Source organism: Odontesthes bonariensis, chromosome 11 (genome assembly GCF_027942865.1).
Source record: "Odontesthes bonariensis isolate fOdoBon6 chromosome 11, fOdoBon6.hap1, whole genome shotgun sequence".
NCBI classification, from domain to species: domain Eukaryota; kingdom Metazoa; phylum Chordata; class Actinopteri; order Atheriniformes; family Atherinopsidae; genus Odontesthes; species Odontesthes bonariensis.
Genome location: NC_134516.1, coordinates 39,149,566 through 39,173,334, shown reverse-complemented (window position 1 = coordinate 39,173,334; position 23,769 = coordinate 39,149,566). Strand labels below are relative to the sequence as shown.

Here is a 23,769-nt window from a genome sequence, read left to right as displayed (position 1 = left end):
GATCCAAATCTACCTGAGATGCCTTCATGATCCAAACCTACCTGAGATGCCTTCATGATCCAGTCACAAACCAGTTCACGCCAACCGCCAACAGTCCAAATGAGGGCATTAAGCCATTTTTCACTGGTCTTAGAGTTCTACCACCTTCAGAAGCAGAAAAGCAACAAAGACTGATAGTGTTCATCTTCTATGATGTTTTCATTTGAAATATATTTCAGTAAGATTTTCCACTGCACCAAGTTGTGCCCGTTTGTTATTTCAATAGTGAGAAAGTCCCTTGAAATGAGAGTCTAACTGTGAATTCACTAAGCCTAATAAATAGAGCCAAGGGGGTAACAACGACAAAACAAAGCCAAAGCAGTGTTTATATTCTCTCTATCCAGCTTTTACACTGAATTCCCATTTTCCTTTCTTTTGTTTTCCTGTTTTAAACAAAGTTTAAACACTTAATCCAGCGTGACCATACTCTGTTTCTTCCTTCCTCTTACTTCCTACTTTCCTTTGAATTGTGTACAATCGTCTTTTTGCTATCACTTCCAAGCTCAAATTAAGGTCACACGTGTTTCTTTGTGAACCATAACATCACTGCATTTTTCATTGAAATGTCCCAAATTTGATATTGCTCAAAAGTAATATACTGAAAAACACTAAAAGGAGGTAGGGTGGGGTGAATAATGCTGTTATACCCCAAACTGTCCCAGCAGAACCGAGTTCAAGTCCCATTTTACCCACTACAATTCAAGATCTTTCCGCTTTGCAACTCGACTGTCATTTGGACTTGGTTATGGTTAGGCTTATACAATAACTGGAGTTAGATACGAATACAAACATGGCTGGGTTTATCCATCCATCCATTTTCTATACCCGCTGAATCTGTCAGTCGGGTCGCGGGGGGTTGGAGCCTATCCCAGCAGTCATCGGGCGAGAGGCGGGGTATGGCTAGGTTTAGGCATTTGAAAACTCCTAGGCTTGTACTGTGGTGCTACTATATTTTCAACATGTGAAAAGTACCTATGACACTTTTTTGTAAGACTGGACTGTCCCATCATTGCAGCACTCAGAGGTACAGCCCCCCCCCCCCCCCTGCCAAATAACTGGAGCTTCCTCCTGTCATAGTGATTCATTGGACAGTGTGAATTCCAGCTCCCCATTCAATTCTTCTTTCGTTGGTGCTTTGGATCATCAATCACATACGAAGATTAGCTGAGCATCAAATGACGGCTGCTGTTAGGAAATCGATCCTTGACGCTACTTGTTGGAGAATAAAAAACAGCTGTCTCAGCATCTAAACAGTGATGCAGGGGTGTTAATGGATTGCTGCTGACTTTATTTTGGCCTGCTGAAACGTCTTTCTATTTTTACCATAGAAACCAGGTTTATGAAAAGTTGGTCTGACGAACCCTAACTTAGTGGTTTTCTCCAATTTAATCAAAACTAGAATAATTCAATTGACACATCAGAACCAAAAAATGGACGTGCTCAAAGCAACAAAAGTTCAACGGATGCTTGGACTGTCAGAAGATGAGTTTTACTTCTCAGAACCAGAGCGCCATCAGACCAGCAGATGTCACTGTTCACAAAGACTTCCTGTTTCGATGATGGTGTCAGTCAAGGAAGCACTCTGTGTGTGTGTGGGTGGAGTCTAAATGCAGTATCATTTCCAATCATTGCTGTCTGAATCCCCAGGGATCATGGGAAAATGGTAATTCACAAAACTGTTGTAATGATTTCTGAGTGGTGATGAGGGCATGATGGAGAAGATCTCAGAGCCTAAAAGCACACCAGTCAGACCATGAACTTGGCTCAAACACAACATTTACTTCAGTGTTTCCGTGTAGTAAAATATGTCCATTCAACATCAGCTGAAGAGCTTCATTTTTCAGAGTGTTAACAGCATGAAACAATGATCGGTGCGTAAAAAGAGAGCTACACAAACAAGCCATCACAATATTTGGCATGAGCATATCTATTCACAGCATTAAAAACTCGTTTGGAAAAAGGACTTTAAAGTGAGATGGGCTCACTGCTGCTGCTGCATGCACTTCATAAGTGGAAAACCAACATGTTACCATGTTTTTCTCAGTCATGTCCATTCAGGCTCCTGAGTTCAGAGGAGCTCCTCGTTGGAGGCCCGTGTCGCGTCCTGTATCTTTGGGGGACATGTGAAGGTTTGAACAAATAAATGAGTCCATTCTCTGCTGTCTGTTGGTCAGCTGACGTGCCACCAGTTCTTCCTGCGTTGTTTTTCAGTAGAAAGTTTTAGCCGGCTCCACTCAACGGACTCCTGATGGACTGATGATATGCAGCAGTGGGTGAAGGTTTTTAATTACAAATGATAATCGACTGCTTTAAGAAGTAGTTTCACTTGAAAATGATTACTGCTTCTTTTTTTATTACTAAGTATATCTGCAAATATCTGAAAGCTCACTGGGTCCAGTTAAGCACAGAGCAGTATAGAAATATGGACTTGATTCAGATCATAAGTTAAATAAGGGTTAGGGTTAGGGTAGATCCCTAGGTTAGGTTACACCACCTTATTACCACCCTTTACTGACACCTGAACCCCTGCAATGTCACATTCAAAGGAAGAAGTGATTGGTTTTTCCAAACTTAGCTCCATTATGTAGACATGCATACAGGTTCCACAATATTTTGCAACACATCCCATGTCCTTGGCTCCTTAAGTTAGGCTGAAGCAATCCTAAGTAAGAGGGGTACGTTTGGTAATATATACTTAAAACTTTGGATGAGTGCGAACAACTGCAGTGGCGTAGGGGGATGTAACGTGAGCGTGAGGCCTTGTTCAGACTATGTAATACATGCAATACCATAATCAGAATATTGTTTCATGTAGAATAAAGTCGACACTTGTAAATTGAGCCAATGTTCCTGCTGGGAATGTCTATATAATTACTGAGTTAAGTATTTCTGTGAGCTGGGAAACATTCAGTAATAAAATAGTCAATAACATGGAAAACAAACTGAAGTGAAAAAAGAGGAATAGATCTACTAATATTCAACATTTTTCTTATTGCCAACATCCCATGGATAGACCAAAAACCAAATATTTATGCATCTTTAAACTTTATTATGTGTGTTTCCAGAGCCTGAGGTACAGAATACTGAATTAAAACGCCCCACAGTTGCACTGGCTGACATGTTGCTTTGATTGTTTGGATTCTCAGCCCTCCTGCCACATACCGTGGTTTAAAAGTCATTGTGAAAGAAAAATAGACCCCAACAAGGGAGTAACTTCTTGTTGTTTAAGTAATATTTCATAATTAAAAAAAAAAATCTACAATGAGGTGTGGATTTAGTTTATTCTAAGCACTTTTTTAATCACGCTGTCGGAGTATTAGGGTCACTGAGGACAAAGAATGGAGGAAGAACTTTTTTTCATGTCCTATTTCAAGTTAAAATGTCAAGAATAGAATGGAAATACTATGAGAATAGAGTTAAAATGCTTTGAGAATAAAGATGTAATGCTTCAAGATTACAGGAGAATAATTGAGATTAAATCAATTCAATCAATTAGTGCACAGGCTTACAAAATGCCTTGCATTAATGAACTGGTGAAATTGTACTTCAGAAGAGGTTTTAGTAGCAAGGGATTTCTCATTGTGTGATAATTTAAGTATTTCAAAGAGGATGTTGGAAATTGCATCTGTTCAGGGAGAGAAATCACGCAAACTTAGATGACGTGACGCATTTCTTCCAGCTGAAGTAGCCTTTTATTGGACAAATGCAAAGGTGTCGATGGTTACATACGTGCACAATACTGTTATTTGGTAATATTTTGATTTTATTGTCAATATTATGGCTTTATTCTGCATTCCCGAAATGGGAAAGTAAGAATAAAAGAAAATAGGGGGGGACTTTTTGTGTGTGTGACCCTAATGCTCCTAAAACTTTGTACGTTTGTTTTTGTTGTTTTTGGTGTTACTTCTGCATCAGTGTGCAAATCTTTCTGACATGGAAAAACTAGGCACCAGTTGTTGAACTATTGACATCAGTAAGACCGAGTAGACTTTGAACTAACAGCCACAAATCAGGCAAGTCATAAAGCATTAAAAGATAAGCTAATATTTCATTCCATAAAGGGTCTGAAACATTGGTTTGTTCCTTTAAATTCCCAACTTTATACTCTGATAGATGGGTTGCAGAACATTTTATTCTACCGGTTTTGTTGACCTGTTGGTTTGGTCATTTTTCATTGATTTGGTTCCTGTCATGATTTACTCTGAACAAAGATTTATGGATGTCTTTATAGATGTGATACCACGAAAATGATTCTGCATATTGTGTTTTATTTAGTGAACTGAGCAGAAGCTGGATATGGTTCCTGTGTCTGACTTCCTTTGTGCAGCTTTGTGCATTTTCCATCTAAAATGGACAAGCTGGCTGTGTTCCAAACCGCATACTACATACTTGCATACTTCCATACTGCATACTGCATACTGATCGATCAGACAGTATGCAGAGCGTTTACCCACAATGCATTTCGCTCCTGCCCGAGCCGAAATCAGCCGGCCTGAAGCTGATTTCCCTTAAGCTCTAAACTCTGTAAACTTTAGCAACATTTGAAACATTTTCAGGTGAGAAAGTAGTCGTTTAGATCCCCAACGTGTTGAAAACCTGACAAAATACCGGCTGTTTACAATTTTGTTCCCACGAATTCGGCGCTACTAAAGCTAGCCGCAGTGAGCAACGCACTTCCGGTTATTTTGACAAAATAAAATACCCGTTGCCTTTTATCATAGGGAAAGCCATTACCATACAATTGGTGCTTTTGTTTTGAAAACAGGAAGTGAACCTACCCTCGTTATAGCTAGCTTGAAACTGCCGTTTTGACAGGAAATGACGATCGGCGACGTCACGTTACGTTGCATCTTGGGTAGTTTGAGTATGAGTAGTAACCTCATGATGCATACCCAACATTTCGGAGAATCTAGTATGCATCCGGGAACTTCTCGCTTACTCAAACTCGCACTAACTCAAAAAGTTAGTATGAGTAGTAGGAGTAGTAGGAGAAGTATGCGGTTTCGAAACAGCCGCTGTGTATTTTTGTGGATCAACACGAGCAGTCATTTCTGGGATGTGTCTGAAAGGTGCTGCGGTGTGCACAATCAACTCAGGTTGCAACTTCAGACGTAAAATTCAACAATAATTCCTGGATGAATACATGTTATATGTCTTTTTTTTAGGTCTTTTCAAGGGATCTTTTCAAACAATAGTCAAAATGTTGAAATATCAGCTGTAGACCACAATGATGAGTTTGATAGAGCCCTGTCAGTGTCTGCCATCACATGACCAGGTGGTTAATCTCAGTAGGGTCTCCAGACAGCTTCAGCTGCAGCCATGTTTGTTGGGGAGCTACTGTGGCTGGACTCCACTTCCACACCAACCCCTTCATTTTGATTGGGCAATGAGGGGTGCAGAAGGGAGGAGCCTGTGGAAGCATTGGTGCACGGCGGCAGGATCCTTGGTGGCGAGCGCGAGTCACTGTTGCCTCCTCCCCCGGCCATCATAGAAAACTGGTATGAGCCTGCAGTGGTTGAATAGTACAGGTGATACGGTGAGGAGGTGGACTGGAAGGGCCCATTTTGAGCTTGGTGTGGGCTGTTTGTGGGGTAGGGAGGAGGCAGGTATGTATGGTAACGCCCTGTTGGGGTGGTTGCCATGGCTGTTGCCATGGTGATGCCAAGGGCACTGTTAGAAACAGTGTTATGGGATGGGGTGTAAGTGAAAGCAGCTGCTGTAGGAGGGTAATGCACCCGAGGGTCAGAGAAACGGGAGTCGGGCAGGGAGGGCAGAGACGTGAACGATCGTTCCAAGGCCATCCTGGGGTCACCGAAGGCAGTGAGGTCAGGACCTGAGAAAGGACAAAGGTCAGAGGTCAGATAATAACAAACCTCTCTTCCCTCCTAGTGTGTGTATGCACCCCTACGTTACCTGTGAGCCGTGAGGGCAGGTCACCTAATGAAGAGCGACCAGGTGATAGTGGATTAGCTGGGTGCACAGTGGACGTAGTTATCTGGCCAAGGTAGGGATATGATTGGTCATAGGACCAAGTTGGAGATGATTGTATCTGTCTGGAGTCTGAGAGAGATAAATACAGAGACAGAGAAGGATTAATAACTCTTATTAACTTAATGTTGTGAGGAAAATTGTTTCCACTTTAATCTTCACTATGATACAACACACCAGCTTTAGTCTTGATTTCAGTTCTTCCGGTTTATGACACAAGCCATCTTTTTAGACTCTTTCCCATCCTCAGATCAATTATAATAACACTTTCTTAGGTTATTGTGGGGACTTGAGAATACAGTGATATCATTAAATGTGATAAGAAACAGAAGCAATCAAATGATCTGTTCAACAACAAGTTGGTCGTCTGAACCAGTAAGCCAGAAGAAGCAACAGGAAGCTACTTCTACATTGACCCAATGTGCCATTGTCCAAAATTAAAATCTTGGACAAAGTTACGGGCCATCAATATTCATTGAAAAAATGTCTAAAACTGAGGAAGTTTTTCCTTCTCTTCAGATTTAACGTTGAACTTTTACAAATGGAAACAAGCTTAAGTTTGCAGACCAGAGTTTGATATGAGTACTCATGTTGGCAATGATGGAGTGACCTGGAGAGGCATCATTGGGAGGAAAGGCCTCCCTGATCTGAATCCCAGCTGAGTTTTGTTTTTGGACTTCTGTGCTAGTCATGGATTATCATTACAAACACCATGTTTGTGCATAAGGTTCATAAGTCTACCTGGTCCCAGGCCACCTTAGGCCAAGGGTTGATGATAGACTTTGTAGACATGTCATCAGTGGCCGTATATCTTGGACACTCGGGTGAAGAGACCGATCCCCACCTGGTGGTGAGTTGGATCCGTTGGCGGGGAAGACTGCTGGATAGACCTGGTAAACCCAAACAGGTAGTGAGGGTGAACTGGGAATGTCTGGTGGAGGCCCCTGTCCGTGAGATCTTCAACTCACACCATTGAGAGAATTCTTCACGCATACTGGGAAGGTTGGGGACATGAAGTCTGAATGGAGCATGTGCAGGACCTCCATTGCGGACGCGGCTTCCAGGAGCTGTGGCCTGAAGGTTGTTGGTGCCTGTCGTGGTGGTAACTGGAGGACCTGCTGGTTAATGCCAGTTGTGAGGGAAGCGATCCAGCTGAAAAAGGGGGGCTTTCGGGCCTGGTTTGGTCAACTGAAGGATTGCTGCATTGCTGGAGGAATTTGTTGAGGCCATGGAAAGGGACTTTCAGGTGGCCTCAAGTATGTTCTGGCAAACCAATCGGCAATGCAGGATCCGACTGTGCTTGGCCTGGTTGGAGAACTGCTGATCCGAGTTGAGAATATTGTCAGGCAGTGGAGGGAGCACTTCAAAGATCTCCTCAATCCGGCCAGCATGTCCTCCATTGAGGAAACAGAGTCCAAGCACTTGGGAGAAGTTAAAAGGTTGGCAGTTTCTTTCCAGGTTACCACAAGTTGAAAAGACCTTGGGAAAGACCCTGAAGGGGAGCTTTGAGTGAATCGTATGTACCTGATTTCTTTTTGACACATAAGAATCCATGTATGTTGTGTGGTTAGTGATTCTTGTTACCAACCTGCTACAAAAAGTCCACTTAGACATTCATCTGATCACAACCTTTTTAAAATGACACCTCGAATCTTGTTTTTCCTTCTGTTCAGAGCAAAACAGTTTAACACACGTGTGAAAAAATGTGGAGTATTTTGTACAGTATTTATTACTCACAGTCAAGAAAATTAGAGAAGTGAAAGAAGGTATATTAAAAAAGAAATGAAAGCTATGCTGATGAGAGAGGACAGAGTGCAGTTAGAGGAAATGAAAGGAAGGGGGAAGACAAAAAAAGAATAAAACAGAGGGAGTTCTTGATAAGATAGTTTTCCTGTTGGTATTTACATTTTTAGGAACTGCCTCTAAAGAAGTTTAAAAAACTGTTTATCTGCACTGGTCAAAAAAAACTGTTAAGATCTGGTTCTTGAGGGCAGTAATATTTTGTTAATCAGCATTAGTGTCAAATGACACTGAAGTAGTTTGAAGTGGTACTCGTCTGCTTCAGCATCGGTCAGCTTAGATAGGAACACAACACTCAGGATGGAAAGAGTGAACAAAAGCACAAGAGATTGATTTGAAGTGATTCCTGGTTACAGGACCAGTTCTGAATACGCTGCAACCCTCAGAGCCTTCAAGGCAGGCGCCCTGATTCTGGCAGGCGTAGGGAAAACCAGTTTAAAGGGAGGCTGGTGCTCACTGCTAACCGGTGGTTTACTGGTTTACCAGTAGCAGAAGCTCAGGTTGCTCTGCCATGTTGTTGCTGCTCATTTCCTTCATGATATGTCTTCCAGCTGTTAGAAATACTACACGAACATGTGTAAGGATTCACAGTGAGAATCAAATGAATCTGGTGTGCACATACTGTGTATTAGGACTGAAACTGCAGATAAGGCATACATTCCCAGTATTCCCATTCCCATGGGAGAAAAAAGGAAAAGTAAAGTTAGCTTAGAGTTAGCTTAAAGTTAGCTTTCTGTGTATGAAGCAGCAGCTCCTCACATTGTTAGGTGAGCAGGTTCAGTCTGAGGGCGGCTGCAGTTAGTTGCTGCTGCACAGCAAACATTTCAACTGACAGTTGTGCTTTTTCTTTTGAATTCTTTTTTTTCTCACAGCAGCTCTTCCTGCCAGCTGACTTTCATTTCCCTCTTAAGGCACAACTTGCTTCCTCACGCACACACACGAACACACATGTGAAGAAGCAAGACGGTATTTCTGTGTACATGCAGAAACGGCGTGTGCGTCATCACCACTGAAAGCTTCTTGTGCTATATAGAGTATCCACGGCAACCACAACACACACTCTTGAGTATACACACATCTACACGTACACACAGACCACAATGGATGTTACCAAAACCACAAGAGGGAACTATGAGCTTCCATGCAAGCCGGGGGCAACAATTAGGCAATTCTCACAAACACCAGCGGCGTGTGCATCGTTTCACCTTTTAAACCTGGACAAAGTTACATTACAATCATTATGTTTATATATTAAAAATATATTGATAACATAAGGACAAAATCAGTCATCTACAATAAGAGCTGAATGTTTAAGCTGTCAAATGTTTTTATTCCATGTTTCTAGTTTCTTAAAGAGTTGAAATGGATCATTTGATGCTTTTTAAAGAAAAATATCAAAATGAAAATGTCAAATGGGATATACTGTATACCTGTAAAAGAATAAGAGATAAGGGACTACACACGATGAATACATAATGAAAAATATATATGAAAATATAAACAAAAATACTTAAAGAATAAATTAATGTGGAAATGATCAAATATAAACAAGCAATAAAGTGCTATTTCATAGATTTAATGTTGGAAATATATATATACAGTATATACATAAAGAGAGAGAGAGTGTTTTTCGTTACCTCATTACCTTTTCTTATCATTAATATTTTTCTATTTTCATCCTTCTGACTTTTAGAAGATGTGGTTTAACACCAAAACTCCTGTTTGGGTCACAGTATTTCACTTTTATCCTCAAAGTATGGCGGGTTGTGTTTCTCAAAACTGAAACCCTGAATTGGATTAAGCAGGTATAGAAACTGGATGGATGGATGTTAATACAAGATAATTACTAGATGGCTACAATACACCAATATGCATTACCTTTACCGGACAGCTGTGTCTATTATTGATGATGCTGGTCATTTAGGACAACATAAAACACATATTTTCCACAAATTAGTAACTATTTGCAGCCTGATCATCAATATCACAGAATGGTGGAAGACAGTGACCAGACCCAGAGCACAAGAGTGCTTCAATGACTTTGGAAAGAAACACTATCATTTGTGAGCTCACACAAGCTTTCTGGCTTTGAACAAAGTTTTGGGTAAAACCAGGACAATGGTACGAAGAAACACAAGAGAAAAAGAATAAGGAAAAATAGAAGAATAAGAATAAATACATTTTATTATAAAAAAAGACAAAAAGTACAAAGATTTCTTTAGATTAATGACATACAAGAAATAAAGATATTTCTTTTCTAATAACACGAATAAATTAACAAATAGATGCAAAAAATTTAAAAAGCTATTTTTAAAAAAATGTTAAATTTCATCCACTAAATTCATCTATTCATTTTCTATTTCCACATTTAAAAGAAATTGAATTCTGTTTTATTTTTTTCCACAGATTATTCTCCAGTCATTCAGTCGATACTGATGATGGGTTAGGGTTAGGGTTTACCATAGTCTAACCAGCCTTGGTTTACCCGGGTTAGTTACCAGGCCTCAGGTTTATAGAACATACTACAAAACTGTGTTTTCCAGCTACTTTAGGAAATTTGGTTTGTTTGTTGTTGTTGTTTAGATGTTGCATTCAAACGGCATGAGAAGATGAAGGTTTAATTTAACCACTGCATAGCCTGACTGGAGCTGAACTGTGACTGTGTGGTTGTTTCTTACCAGCAGTTATCTGGGAGTGTGGTGGGCTGGAGAAAGTGGTAGAACCAAGAGCTCCAGATTGGCGGCTGTTGGCAGAGGGTTGATGGTGATGGTGGTGAGGAGGGGTCACCCTCATGGAGCTCCGTCTCAGCTGCTCCAGCTCCGTCAGCCTCTCAGAGAAAGCCAGCGAGCCGGGCTTGACCTCGTCCAGCTTCTGGCGATGACCTGAGAAAAGAGGCAAAATGAAACCGTCATGACTCGTGCCGTCTATAATATTGTGTCGACATTGTTCTAATTTCCATTTCCGTGAGGTAATCGAGGTACAGGCACCACATTGGAGTATGGCCGTGTTTTTGTGGTGGTGTGTCACGCTGTCTGTGGTGTTGGCTGCACATCAAAGCCCTGAGCCTGAGCTCCAGTTACAGACACTTCCTCCCTGTGGGTGAAGTGTGTCGGGGTGGGGGTGGGGGGTGATAGTTATTCACAGCTGAGCCGAGCTGGCAGGAGTCTTCCTGTCTTTGTATCACCTGTTCTGAATAGAGTCCCTCCTTTCACTTCCAGTCAACATGAACAAGCGTTATTCTTATGCCCCATACTCGTTATTTAAACGTCTAACTTTCATCTGCCAGAAGAAATCCCCATGTTTCATCACAGAGAGCAGCACAGGAACTCACTGTTGCATCAGGTTCCTTGTTAACTCAGTTGAGAGTGACTTTGTAGGACCAGGGGGCCAGTTCTTCCCAAAGCATATGAGTTGTTCACTTTATTTAACTTTTGTATGACAACATGAAATACAATTTTAAGTGATACAGTAAAGACTTTAAACAAAACATGGTGCCTTTTAGGTTGCACCACTGGGTAGATCAAGTGATAGAGTGATCATTCACCAATTGTAAAGAAAAAGCACTGAATGAGAAATATACTATAAAATACTTTGTAGAACCCTTATAAAGTTACAAAGCATTTCATGAGCCGCTTATCATTTTGAAATTGATTTTATTATGTAACTTATTGTAACCTGTGCTGCCACTTGGCCAGGACGCCCTTGTAAAAGAGATTTTTAATCTCAACGGGTCTATTTTCCTGGTAAAATAAAGATTAAAAAAAATAATAATAATTATCATTTAACACTGAAACTAATAAAAAAACTCCAAAGTGAGAATGTTGAGACAAAATTGTAGATATTTTATTTCCCCTCAGAAAATTTGAAATTTGGTAACTTTCCATGATCCCCCCCAAAATTTAGACCCTTCAACCAACTTTTCAATTTTTTGGGGGGCTTTTGTGCCTTTAATGGATAGGACAGTTGAGAGAGACAGGAAGCAGAGATAGGGGGAACAACATGCAGCACAGGGCTGTCCGATGCGGGACTGGAACCGGGGCCAGCTGCAGCGAGGACTATAGCCTCTGTACATGGGGCGCCTGCTCAACCCACTACGCTACGGACCACCCCAACTTTTCAATTTTACTAAATTGTAAAACTGTATTTTAACAAACATAGTATGAGATTGTCATGAAGTTTGAAACTCAAAACTATACAAAATGGCATTTGAGATTTTGTCTTACATGCCTCATCACGGCCTGGCAAATTTCAGTGTTTCACCATAGAAAAAAAAAGTTAACTTGGACTGGCTCAGTACTGCAGCAAAGCAACATTTAGGCCCCATCGTATCCACCTAATCATACCCTGTGGGGCAACGGCGTTAGTGTGTCAGGGTCACTCACGTCGGGGCTCTCTGGGACCATCCACTGTAATTTTAATGGCTCTCTGGTATGTAGCCACCTGAGGAGGGCTGGTGAACACCGTGATAGTCAGAGTGAAACTCTTTCCTATAAGAAAAGGACGAAGGAAAAATGATGGACATCAGAGGGAGACGAGGGAAAACAAATACAATAGAAGAAAAAGTAGAAAGTTCATAAGCCTGTGTGTATAAAATTATTATTTTTTTTATTATTTTTTATTATTATTATTTTATGAATTATGATTATTATTAATTAATTGAATTCCAATTGGCTTGAATTGGACTTACTATCTAAGTGCCTTGAGATGACATTTGTTGTATTTGGCGCTATATAAATAAAAATGAATTGAATTGAATTGAATAAAATAAACTTTATTTATCAGTTTCACTTGGTGATGCTATTCACATGGGTGGGGATTAATCTACTATGGGCAGCATTCAAACAGCAAAATGACCGTCCAACCTGGAACATGCTAGCATTAGCCACTTGATTCTATGTATAGTTCCTGAGCTTTCCAACCTCGTGAGCCTGCATTCTGCTGGCTGAGCTGCAAACAGAACAGCCCACTCACACATTTCATTAAAGAGATGCATCTCTGCTGGTGCAGACCACCACTGCAGACCACCACTGCAGACCAACCACTGTAGACAACCACTGCAGACCAACCACTGCAGACCACCACTGCAGACCACCACTGGAGACCAACCACTGCAGACAAACCACTGTTACTGGTGCAGACCAACCACTGCAGACCAACCACTGCAGACCACCACTGCAGACCAACCACTGCAGACCACCACTGCAGACCACCAGTGCAGACCAACCACTGCAGACCAACCACTGCAGACCACCACTGCAGACCACCAGTGCAGACCAACCACTGCAGACCAACCACTGCAGACCAACCACTGTTACTGGTGCAGACCAACCACTGCAGACCACCACTGCAGACCAACCACTGCAGACCAACCACTGCAGACCACCACTGCAGACCAACCACTGTTACTGGTGCAGACCAACCACTGCAGACCACCACTGCAGACCAACCACTGCAGACCAACCACTGCAGACCAACCACTGCAGACCACCACTGCAGACCAACCACTGTTACTGGTGCAGACTAACCACTGCAGACCACCACTGCAGACCAACCACTGCAGACCAACCACTGCAGACCAACCACTGCAGACCACCACTGCAGACCAACCACTGTTACTGGTGCAGACTAACCACTGCAGACCACCAGTGCAGATCACCACTGCAGACCACCACTGCAGACCACCACTGCAGACCAACCACTGCAGACCAACCACTGCAGACCACCACTGCAGACCACCACTGCAGACCACCACTGCAGACCAACCACTGCAGACCACCACTGCAGATCACCACTGCAGACCACCACTGCAGACCACCACTGCAGACCAACCACTGCAGACCAACCACTGTTACTGGTGCAGACCAACCACTGCAGACCACCAGTGCAGACCGCCACTGCAGACCAACCACTGCAGACCAACCACTGCAGACCACCACTGCAGACCACCACTGCAGACCAACCACTGCAGACCAACCACTGTTACTGGTGCAGACCAACCACTGCAGACCACCAGTGCAGACCGCCACTGCAGACCAACCACTGCAGACCAACCACTGCAGACCACCACTGCAGACCACCACTCCAGACCAACCACTGCTACTGTGTGCCACAGCTGCAGGAAGGTTTCCACATGCAGACCACCACTGCAGACCACCACGTTACTGGTGCAGACCACCACTGCAGACCACCACTGCTACTGTGTGCCACAGCTGGAGGAAGGTTTCCACATGCAGACCACCACTGCAGACCACCACTGCTACTGTGTGCCACAGCTGGAGGAAGGTTTCCACATGCAGACCACCACTGCAGACCACCACTGCTACTGTGTGCCACAGCTGGAGGAAGGTTTCCACATGCAGACCACCACTGCAGACCACCACTGCTACTGTGTGCCACAGCTGGAGGAAGGTTTCCACATGCAGACAGCCCGATGCCACACTTGCGCACAACAATCCCTGCTAAATGGCACCTAAAATATCTCCTCTCTGTGTAGTCATTCATACATTACCAACTATCTTTATATATCTATTGAAGACTTTTGACATACTCTGTACATATTACTGCACACGAAGCATCATCTTCGATCTGAAAATGATCAGACATAGAGAAACATGCATTCAGAGAGTTTATAGGCAGAGATCTGGGTTAATGAAGACAGAGGAACAGAACAGCTGAAGTCTTTGTGTCTGTTGTGTCTATCAGCCGGCTGGTTGAATCCCTCACACACACAGGAAGCTGCCTTTTAATAATCTACTGTATGTAGGTGTGTGTTCCTGTGTGTGTGTGTGTGTGAGTTCATTTATGGTTAAAAGAGAAAAATGAAGGTCCCGTTTAAAAGAGGAACTGAAGAAAAGACTGACAACTGGTCACACACACTCAGACACGGCCTGAATATGAAACATATTGCAGAAGTTGCATCATCCTGGCATTGCTGTGCAGATAACTCGTACCTGTGTGCAGGGAGTTTATCTCAAGAAACCAACAGATTTGTTTAATCCCTTCTAATCTGTGCTGGTGTATTGATTGATAGCTTGCAGAAACGCAGTGAAATCCACCTCTTTGACACATAAAAAACTTACTGCCTGCTGAATAACAGCTGTCATGTCTCAGTGGACATCTCACAGACTAAGGCCGCAGTCATTTTTCAGCTTATTTTTGCTGTTTTAGGACAGTCTCACACGACTATGCGTAACTTCCTGCAGCAGTTTCATAGTAAAGGCTCCAAATTTGTAAAATTACTGCACTTTCTGAGCCACAAAACTGGTATATGGTATGCTTCAAAAGCCTAATTAGTTTATTTGTGCCTTCTTGTCTTCTGAAAATCTCTCAAAACCAGAATCCATTTCTATAACACTCTGGAAGAAGAGAGGAGTAAGAGTATATGTGACACAATAATCCCACATTATGAATTTAATTATGAGTAATGATACATGTAATGGCTATTCGTCCTCAGTGTCAATAATCAAAACTGAAAAATGTCAAAACCATAATAAACTAAATCCAATCAAACGGCCACTGAGACACCTAGGGAGTGAATTAGTGAATGAGTCCATTGTCCAGGCAAAAAAATGCAGTTTCTTTAGGTTTATTGCTCCAAACAAGCAAACGAACAAAGAACAATGGCCTTTGCCGCCTCTCTTGCCCTGGTAAAAAACCATTAGCCCTCCTAGGTGCCCGCTCACCTGTGACTGACTGCCCATCTAAGTAAACTCTCCCAGTGCGCCCCAGCTAAGCAGAGCCTTCAAAATAAAAGCAGAATTAAATACCCAAATTAACTCAAACAATACTAAATATCATAAACAACCAAAAAAGGTGTATTCCCCAAACTAAACCCCCAAAAGATAACTAAATAATAAGTGAGCCAAAACTAAACCCCCAAAAGATAACTAAATAATAAGTGAGCCAAAACTAAACCCCCAAAAGATAACTAAATAATAAGGGAACCAAAACTAAACCCCCAAAAGATAACTAAATAATAAGGGAACCAAAACTAAACCCCCAAAAGATAACTAAATAATAAGTGAGCCAAAACTAAACCCCCAAAAGATAACTAAATAATAAGGGAACCAAAACTAAACCCCCAAAAGATAACTAAATAATAAGGGAACCAAAACTAAACACCCAAAAGATAACTAAATAATAAGTGAGCCAAAACTAAACCCCCAAAAGATAACTAAATAATAAGGGAACCAAAACTAAACCCCCAAAAGATAACTAAATAATAAGGGAACCAAAACTAAACACCCAAAAGATAACTAAATAATAAGGGAACCAAAACTAAACCCCCAAAAGATAACTAAATAATAAGTGAGCCAAAACTAAACCCCCAAAAGATAACTAAATAATAAGGGAACCAAAACTAAACCCCCAAAAGATAACTAAATAATAAGGGAACCAAAACTAAACCCCCAAAAGATAACTAAATAATAAGGGAACCAAAACTAAACCCCCAAAAGATAACTAAATAATAAGGGAACCAAAATTTAAACCCCCAAAAGATAACTAAATAATAAGGGAACCAAAACTAAACCCCCAAAAGATAACTAAATAATAAGGGAACCAAAACTAAACACCCAAAAGATAACTAAATAATAAGGGAACCAAAACTAAACCCCCAAAAGATAACTAAATAATAAGGGAACCAAAACTAAACCCCCAAAAGATAACTAAATAATAAGGGAACCAAAACTAAACCCCCAAAAGATAACTAAATAATAAGGGAACCAAAACTAAACACCCAAAAGATAACTAAATAATAAGGGAACCAAAACTAAACCCCCAAAAGATAACTAAATAATAAGGGAACCAAAACTAAACCCCCAAAAGATAACTAAATAAATGATTGAGCCAAATATTACAAAACAACAAATAGCTCCTACAACACATTTAATACTCGTTGGACGGAAACGATAAAATACTGCAACACAACAGTGGTTAGATGATGAACCACTCAGTCTACACTCAGGACATGTCCACAGTTAGTTGTTACTACAGTTTGTGCTGCAGCTGGTTGAAGCCACAGTATATGTCTCAGCTTTCCTCTGTGTGACTAACCACGTAACCATGTTCTTCTGCAAAATAAGGAACACTGACTAACAACTCTGCAGCTGCCACCCACTCATCCACGGAGTGAAACCACCAGTCTAACCACTAAGCTGCTCATTGGTGGCCACAGCCAACAGAACCACTTCCCACAGACACACAGTCAGCGACAGTTGGAGGTTTTTAGGTGGAGAAACTGCTTGAAATGTTTGGTTGACTGGTTGATATGGCCTGTTGACAGACAATATATCAAACTTCCTCCAGATATCAGCTGTTGGATGGTTTGAGTGTGACATCTCAGCTCTTACACAGATTGGATCAGTGCTGCAGTCTCTTTGGGAATCCCCTAACTTTTCAACCACACTGACAACACAGCATGTGAGCTTTGTGAGAACCGTGGACACATATCCAAAGTTTTTAGTCCTTTGTTCGGGGGACACAGCTCTTAGTTTTTACAGTTTTTTACCGTTTTGAACTGAGCATTTTGGTTACAGTTTCTTGTGAGTCTCATATCGAGCTGTTGGTGTTTTTTTAATGAATTTAGTTCAACAAAATGTTTATATTTGGTTTATATTTTCTGCGAGGGCGTAAGTTTGGTCTCAGCTTTGGTAGGGACACTATTGTCTTCCCCAAACTCTGGTTGGGACTTGTCCCTATGGTCCCTATTGTCCCTGTGGTCCCTACGGTCCCTATGGTCGCTACGGTCCCTATGGTCCCTATGGTCCCTATGGTCCCTATGGTAGCTACGTCCCTACTGTCCCTATGGTCCCCATGGACCTTACGGTCCCTACGGTCCCTACTGTCCCTACTGTCCCTATGGTCCCTATGGACCTTACGGTCCCTACGGTCCCTATGGTCCCTATGGTCCCTACGGTCCATATGGTCCCTATGGTCGCTACGGTCCCTGTGGTCCCCATGGACCTTACGGTCCCTACACTCCCTACGGAGTAGGAGTCCATATGCAAACTTAGGCCCTTGGTTTTCTGTGTTTCACATATCTTTAATGAACTTGTTCTTGTCCAACACTCAGCAGCACTGTGCCTTTAATTTTTCTCCCCAGCTGGTTGTTAGGTCCAAATGTTAAAAATAAAAATGACAGAGACAAAACTTTAGCTAATTATTAAAGAATAAATTAGGCCTTTACATTGAATTAGAGTGATGGTGGAAAAGTGAAGTGTGTTGTATTCTGGGCTGTTACATTTGCATGAAAAGCCAACAGGACTGTGTAAGCTATAAGAGAATGACAGTTATATCTCCCTTCAGCTGGGGTGCACTTCTCAGTGTAATGTGTGACAGAGCTGGCACAGCTTGTGTACACAGCACCGGTGTTTTAAATAGATAAGTTGGGACATTTGCCTATGACTGATTTAGAGTAACTGTGGTCTGGTGTGTCCGTTAAACACAGAGAGAGGCAGGGCACAGTTACACTGCATGAGATGTGAGGAGGAAGTTCCATCAACACTGTTCTTATTCATATCTGCTTCCCCCGCTTCATCCATTTTGTGTTTGCCTGAAACATCAGTCACATTTCCACCAGCGGGACATTAGAGGAGCCTCACATCTTTCAGTCTGTACCATACAGTCCACGTTCAATCTGGACTAACATATATAATATATATAGAATAATAATATGCTTCCATCTGTGTGCTCACCTCTTCCACTGCGGCCAACGAAGCGCAGGTCATTGAACCGGGCCACTTGGTTCTTGATGGCGGCGGTGGCGTTCCGGAGCTCTGCCGAGTAATTCTCATCGTTTCCAGCCATCACCGTTACCAAGGTGCCGTCAGGGATGTCGCCCAGGGCAACGACCTGGTGAAAGCACCCAGGAAATTAATGAGCGCCCCCTTAAATTTCTAATATTAGAATTACATTTTGTAAAGATAGATAGATAGATAGATAGATAGATAGATAGATAGGTAATCATTCATGAATTTTCTTTGATTTTCTTTGAAGTAACTGAAGTATTTTACCGACATGTTTTCTAATTGTATCTCTTATGCTCTGACGGACAGCTAGTTAGTTAGTTAGTTAGTTAGTTAGTTAGTTGTTCCATTTCTTTAAACAGCTGCATGAACACTTCAGCTTGGATCCTGATTGGTTTCATTTCTAAAAGCTGCAGCTCACTATAAATATCATATTTGGTGCAAAGTAACAAATGGTTTAACTAGCTTTTGTTTTTTTTTACTTTCTAAACTCATATATTCAGTTTTATATTAAGATTAAATTCACAAAGTATTCCAGAAATGCTCTGATTTGTATTTTATTTGTATTTAAGCTGTTTTAATATAATCAAGCTGTCTTTTTATTTTATTTTATTAATAATGACTCGACAAAGAAAAAAGTTGATTGTTACTGAAACAGCGAAGGATGTTGCACATGAACTGAAAACATAAATGGATATTTGCATCACATATGATGCTTCTGAGGAACAATACTATCGACTGATTCATTTATTTCTCTTTTATCCAGATGTTTATGAACAACACACTTTCCCATCTGCAAGCCTCCATCTTAGCTCAAGTTTAGAATCCAAAGGAGCTGATGAGCCGGCAGATGGTTTTATTATATCTGAGCTCTCAAAGTTAATGAAATGTAACCTTTTCTGGAATAAAACAAATTATTTTCCACTTTTAAAAGCTTTCACAGGACATGTGGGTTTTAAACTGGATGCTGGGTACATTAGAGAGCACATTCTCCTCTTCAACACCTACACAAATAAAGAGGCGGGGAGGCTGATTTCCATATTAACGGTAATCTCACCAAACCATCACTCTGCTAATGTACAGGCCCCATGTTGGAACAATGGACAGTTTCTCTTCCTGAGCTCTCAAGCAAACAACCACAGCCCACGATCACCAACTGGGATTACCCTGAAAGTTAAACCTTGATTTGAGTGGAATCCACATATCAACATGTTCTGATCACCACAAACCAAGTATCGTTCTGAGCTGCTGGAATGGGATTATGGGTTACATTCAAACCCACAGCAATATAAACCTTTTTGTGTCTATATTTGTTAGATTAACTGTTCTTTTATAGCACTAGCTGACCACTCAAGCCACATTCTTCCATTCACACACTCAAACAGCACATCTGTATCTGTGTTATAAGCTACACTAAATACAAATCAGGTTCTAAAGATACTTCTAAAGCTGCTGTACTTGATGATACATCACTGATAATAGTGGGAAGGACTCCATCAATCTTCTCTCTGATAGAAACTATTTTATTGAAAAAGAATCTCATGAAATCATCACTGCTGAGAGTTAAAATTCTTAGTCAGACTGGCTACAGCGCTGAAGAGAAACCTGGGATTGTTCTTATTCTCTTCCATCAGTGATGAATAATAAGCAGTTCCAGCTTTGAATAGAACCTAATTGTAACTTTGATCCTAAAAGGAAAGTTTTAACCCTCAAAGATAACTCAAATTTGGACCCATGCTTTAAGGAAATCCCAATAAGTTGATGTGCTGTTGCCCCCAACATGATATAAAAACACAAGATTTTCCTGAATGTTTCCTTTGTCTTCTTTATTTTGTGCTTCTTTTCTGGTGTGAGTGTCTCATCCATTATCAGGGAGAGGTAGTGACATCCACCCATGACACTCCATAATGATGCATAAAGTACCAAACACACACATGTGCGAACACTAATGTATAAAACTCAATAAATCAATCTGCTGCGGCTTGTGCGGCTAAGAGCTGCTTTTCCACAAATGCATTTGGTCTCAAAGTGCAGGAAAGCATCCAGATCCGTGCACATCTATACATGAGGGAATACACTCCAGAAAAGTGTGTTAAACTCAGCCGACGGATGCATCAAATCATCCTGTTTGGTTGCATGAAACCCTGGAAACGGATCGTTTCTTACCGACACAAAATATTCAGATGTCAGTGATTATCTAATGAAGAAAGCTCAGCTCAGGAAAGGCAAATAAGTAAAGATCATTTTAATAATGACTGACACTTTCAGTCAGAATTATACAAAAAATGAATTTGTATTCCTAGTTTTATTTCCATTTGAGTAAAGTTGTTTTTTTAAAATGATAAAAGAGAGAAAATGAAAAAAAAGATAGAAATGGATATGAGGACCTTTAATTCCTAGGTAAAAACTTTTATTCAGAAACCCTGCTGCTCTCTGAGGTGGAAGCTCTGAACTCATTCTGATATCTTTTACCTTTGACTGTGAAACACTTATTATCTAATCCTAGGTGTTAAGTTTGATATAAATTTAAACACAGGGAGAGCTTATAATGAGCGATGAAAAGTGTTTTTCTATTTAATTCCATTCCAAATAACCCTGATGATAGAATTACCGGCACACGCACCTTAAAGGCGATGGGCAGCGTCTTGTTGCACCTCCAGTGGGTGGGCAGAACGGAGCACAGGAAGTTGGGGCTGTCGGTCTTCACCAGCTCTCCCGGGTGGTCCGGGATCACCTGAGAACAGAGCCCCACGCTCACTGCCTGAACCCTGAAAACCCTGAACCCCTGTCCGGCTGTGGCGGACACATTGTGCACATTTCTTACCTCCACCATGCCGCGGTCCGCCATGCGCAGCTTGCCCACCAGAGCGCCCCCCCCACCGGCCTCCTGGGCTCCCAGGGGCAAGGCCTCGGCCATCTTCCCCCCGGAGGCGAGTGAGGTGGAGGGGGGTGTGTACCGCCGGCCAGGGGCTGGGTCTGGGACAGAAAGGAGGAGGGTTATGCTTTCTTTAGGCTCTTTAAAAATAATAATGGGAAACACAGATGTTACCAGGGTTCAGACTGTGGATTTATCATTTTATTTATCATTTTATTTATCATTTATTTTATCATTTTATTTATCTTTTTATTTATCATTATATTTATCATTTTATTTATCATTTTATTTATCTTTTATTTTATCATTTATTTTATCATTTTATTTATCTTTTATTTTATTATTTTATTTATCATTTTATTTATCTTTTATTTTATCATTTATTTATCATTTAATTTATCTTTTTATTTATCTTATCATTTTATTTATCATTTATTTTATCATTTTATTTATCTCTTATTTATCATTTTATTTATCTTTTTATTTATCATTTATTTATCATTTATTTTTCGTATTTCAGGATGTCGGTGCGTTAGAAATGTTTAAAACGAGACAAACATATAATCTGTAATAATCTTTATTTTAGGATCAAGCAGTTAATGGAGCCATGGATCCCTCTGCAGAAATCAAACAGAAATCAGAATATATATATAGATATATATCTATATATCTATACATATATGTATAGAGCTAGATATATAATATATAAAACTGCAGGTTCGGCTTGATTCTGACCTGAATTCAGAATTCTGATCGGCTTAAATACCAAAGCATTTATGGGATGAGCATCACACAAGCGGCTCTCATCCCTCTTTGTTTAAAACTCACTTAAATAAAAAACTGTGTGCCAGAAAATGCAGGTTCGTTTGAAAAGGGAAAGACAGTCTGAGGGTTAGATATCATGGAGAAGAAAGAAGGAGAGCAGCGGCAGGCCGGTGCGTCAGGGTGCACTAACCCAGCCGCAGCCGCATGTTCACCAGCAGAAAGCCGCCACCACACTGACCAGCAGGGCAGTTTCTGCTTTATTCTAACGACTTTAACACCTGAATCATCCGGTTCCCCATCAGAGGCCCTGCGGCCACACGCGGAAGTAACCCTGGTAACCTTCATTAATTCAACATAAACCTCACAATGTGAGCAGCTGCTACATCCCAACTTACAGCTCGGATAAATAAATAGATACTTGAATAATGACGCATTCTAATGGAAGTTAACTGGGTTTAAAACTGGGTTTAAATCCCTAAACCTGACCAACACACACAGTTTGTCCCGCAGACTGTGTCCCGGCAGAATTGACTAACACAGATGAGTTGCATGTGAAGAAGTTCCCAGCAGGCTGTGGGTCAGACTGTTCAACATGTCAGAGATGGAACTCCTTTTCCCTCAGAAGTCAAACTCAAAGCCGCAGCGGCTGCAGGTTCATCCTGATCTGATGAACAGCAGAGCCGCTGTGGTGCTTTAGTCTTTCACATGTGTCTGAATGTGGGATGAGTGGAAAGCTCTGTTACCAGCAGGGAAACTGTTCAATAAGAGGAAAAGCTCTGTTACCAGCAGGGAAACTGTTCAATAAGAGGAAAAGCTCTGTTACCAGCAGGGAAACTGTTCAATAAGAGGAAAAGCTCTGTTACCAGCAGGGAAACTGTTCAATAAGAGGAAAAGCTCTGTTACCAGCAGGGAAACTGTTAGAAAAGGGAAAGCTGGTACCGTATTTGGCAGAGAAACTGTTAGAAAAGGGAAAGCTGGTACCGTATTTGGCGTCCCACAGAAACACCATCTGAGCGTCACGGTGCGGCAGCAGGAGCCCAACTCCCCGCTGATCCTCCCCAAACACCCACTGCTTCCTCGCTGCTATCTCCAGGAGATGCAGGCCTGATCAATTCTTGGTAGTTTGTCACGTTTTGTCACGTTTTGTCACGTTTCGGGCTAATTTTCTCCCGGCTGCCGTCCCGTCCGGATGCCGGAATGTGCGCGCAGAACCCGGCGGAGCGCAGAAGTCCGGCTCCTCAGCGCGCTTCTGTATTCTCCAAACAGATTCAGTCACTTTCAGGCTGAGTGTGGGGAAGTCTTCCAAGCTGAAAGGAAGCCTCCAGACATCAGAAGTGAAAGCAAAAGTTCCGGAAAGCTGCTCCTCTGCGCTGAATCTGCGCTGAATCGGACTTTTTCTGCCCAGCAGAGTTCCGCTCCTCTCAGGCTGAGCTCTGCCCCTCCCCGCCGGGTGAACGGCCACCAGCACCGGGCTCTGACTGCAGCAGGTCCGGGCTGCGCCTCTCAGCCAGTCAACGAGCTCACCGCGAGCCTTCCTGTCAGAGCAATTAACCAATC

The 23,769-nt window shown here is 41.7% G+C and overlaps 1 protein-coding gene across 2 annotated transcripts; it reads right to left on the bottom strand.

Annotated features, from left to right (window-relative positions):
- Positions 1–1,807: 1,807 nt before the first annotated feature.
- On the bottom strand, positions 1,808–23,698 carry runx1 (RUNX family transcription factor 1). 2 transcript variants are annotated; one of them, XM_075478134.1, is made up of 8 exons: positions 23,194–23,698; positions 21,397–21,548; positions 21,196–21,306; positions 18,522–18,678; positions 12,210–12,314; positions 10,506–10,709; positions 5,953–6,099; positions 1,808–5,872 (listed from the first exon to the last, which is right to left on the bottom strand). In XM_075478134.1, the coding sequence occupies exons 1-8, from the start codon at positions 23,219–23,221 to the stop codon at positions 5,325–5,327; spliced, it is 1,452 nt and encodes a 483-aa protein (XP_075334249.1). In that variant the 5' UTR covers positions 23,222–23,698; the 3' UTR covers positions 1,808–5,324. The 2 variants fall into 2 exon arrangements, with proteins under 2 accessions (XP_075334249.1, XP_075334251.1); XM_075478136.1 differs by lacking the exon at positions 12,210–12,314.
- Between the last annotated feature and the right edge of the window lie 71 nt (positions 23,699–23,769).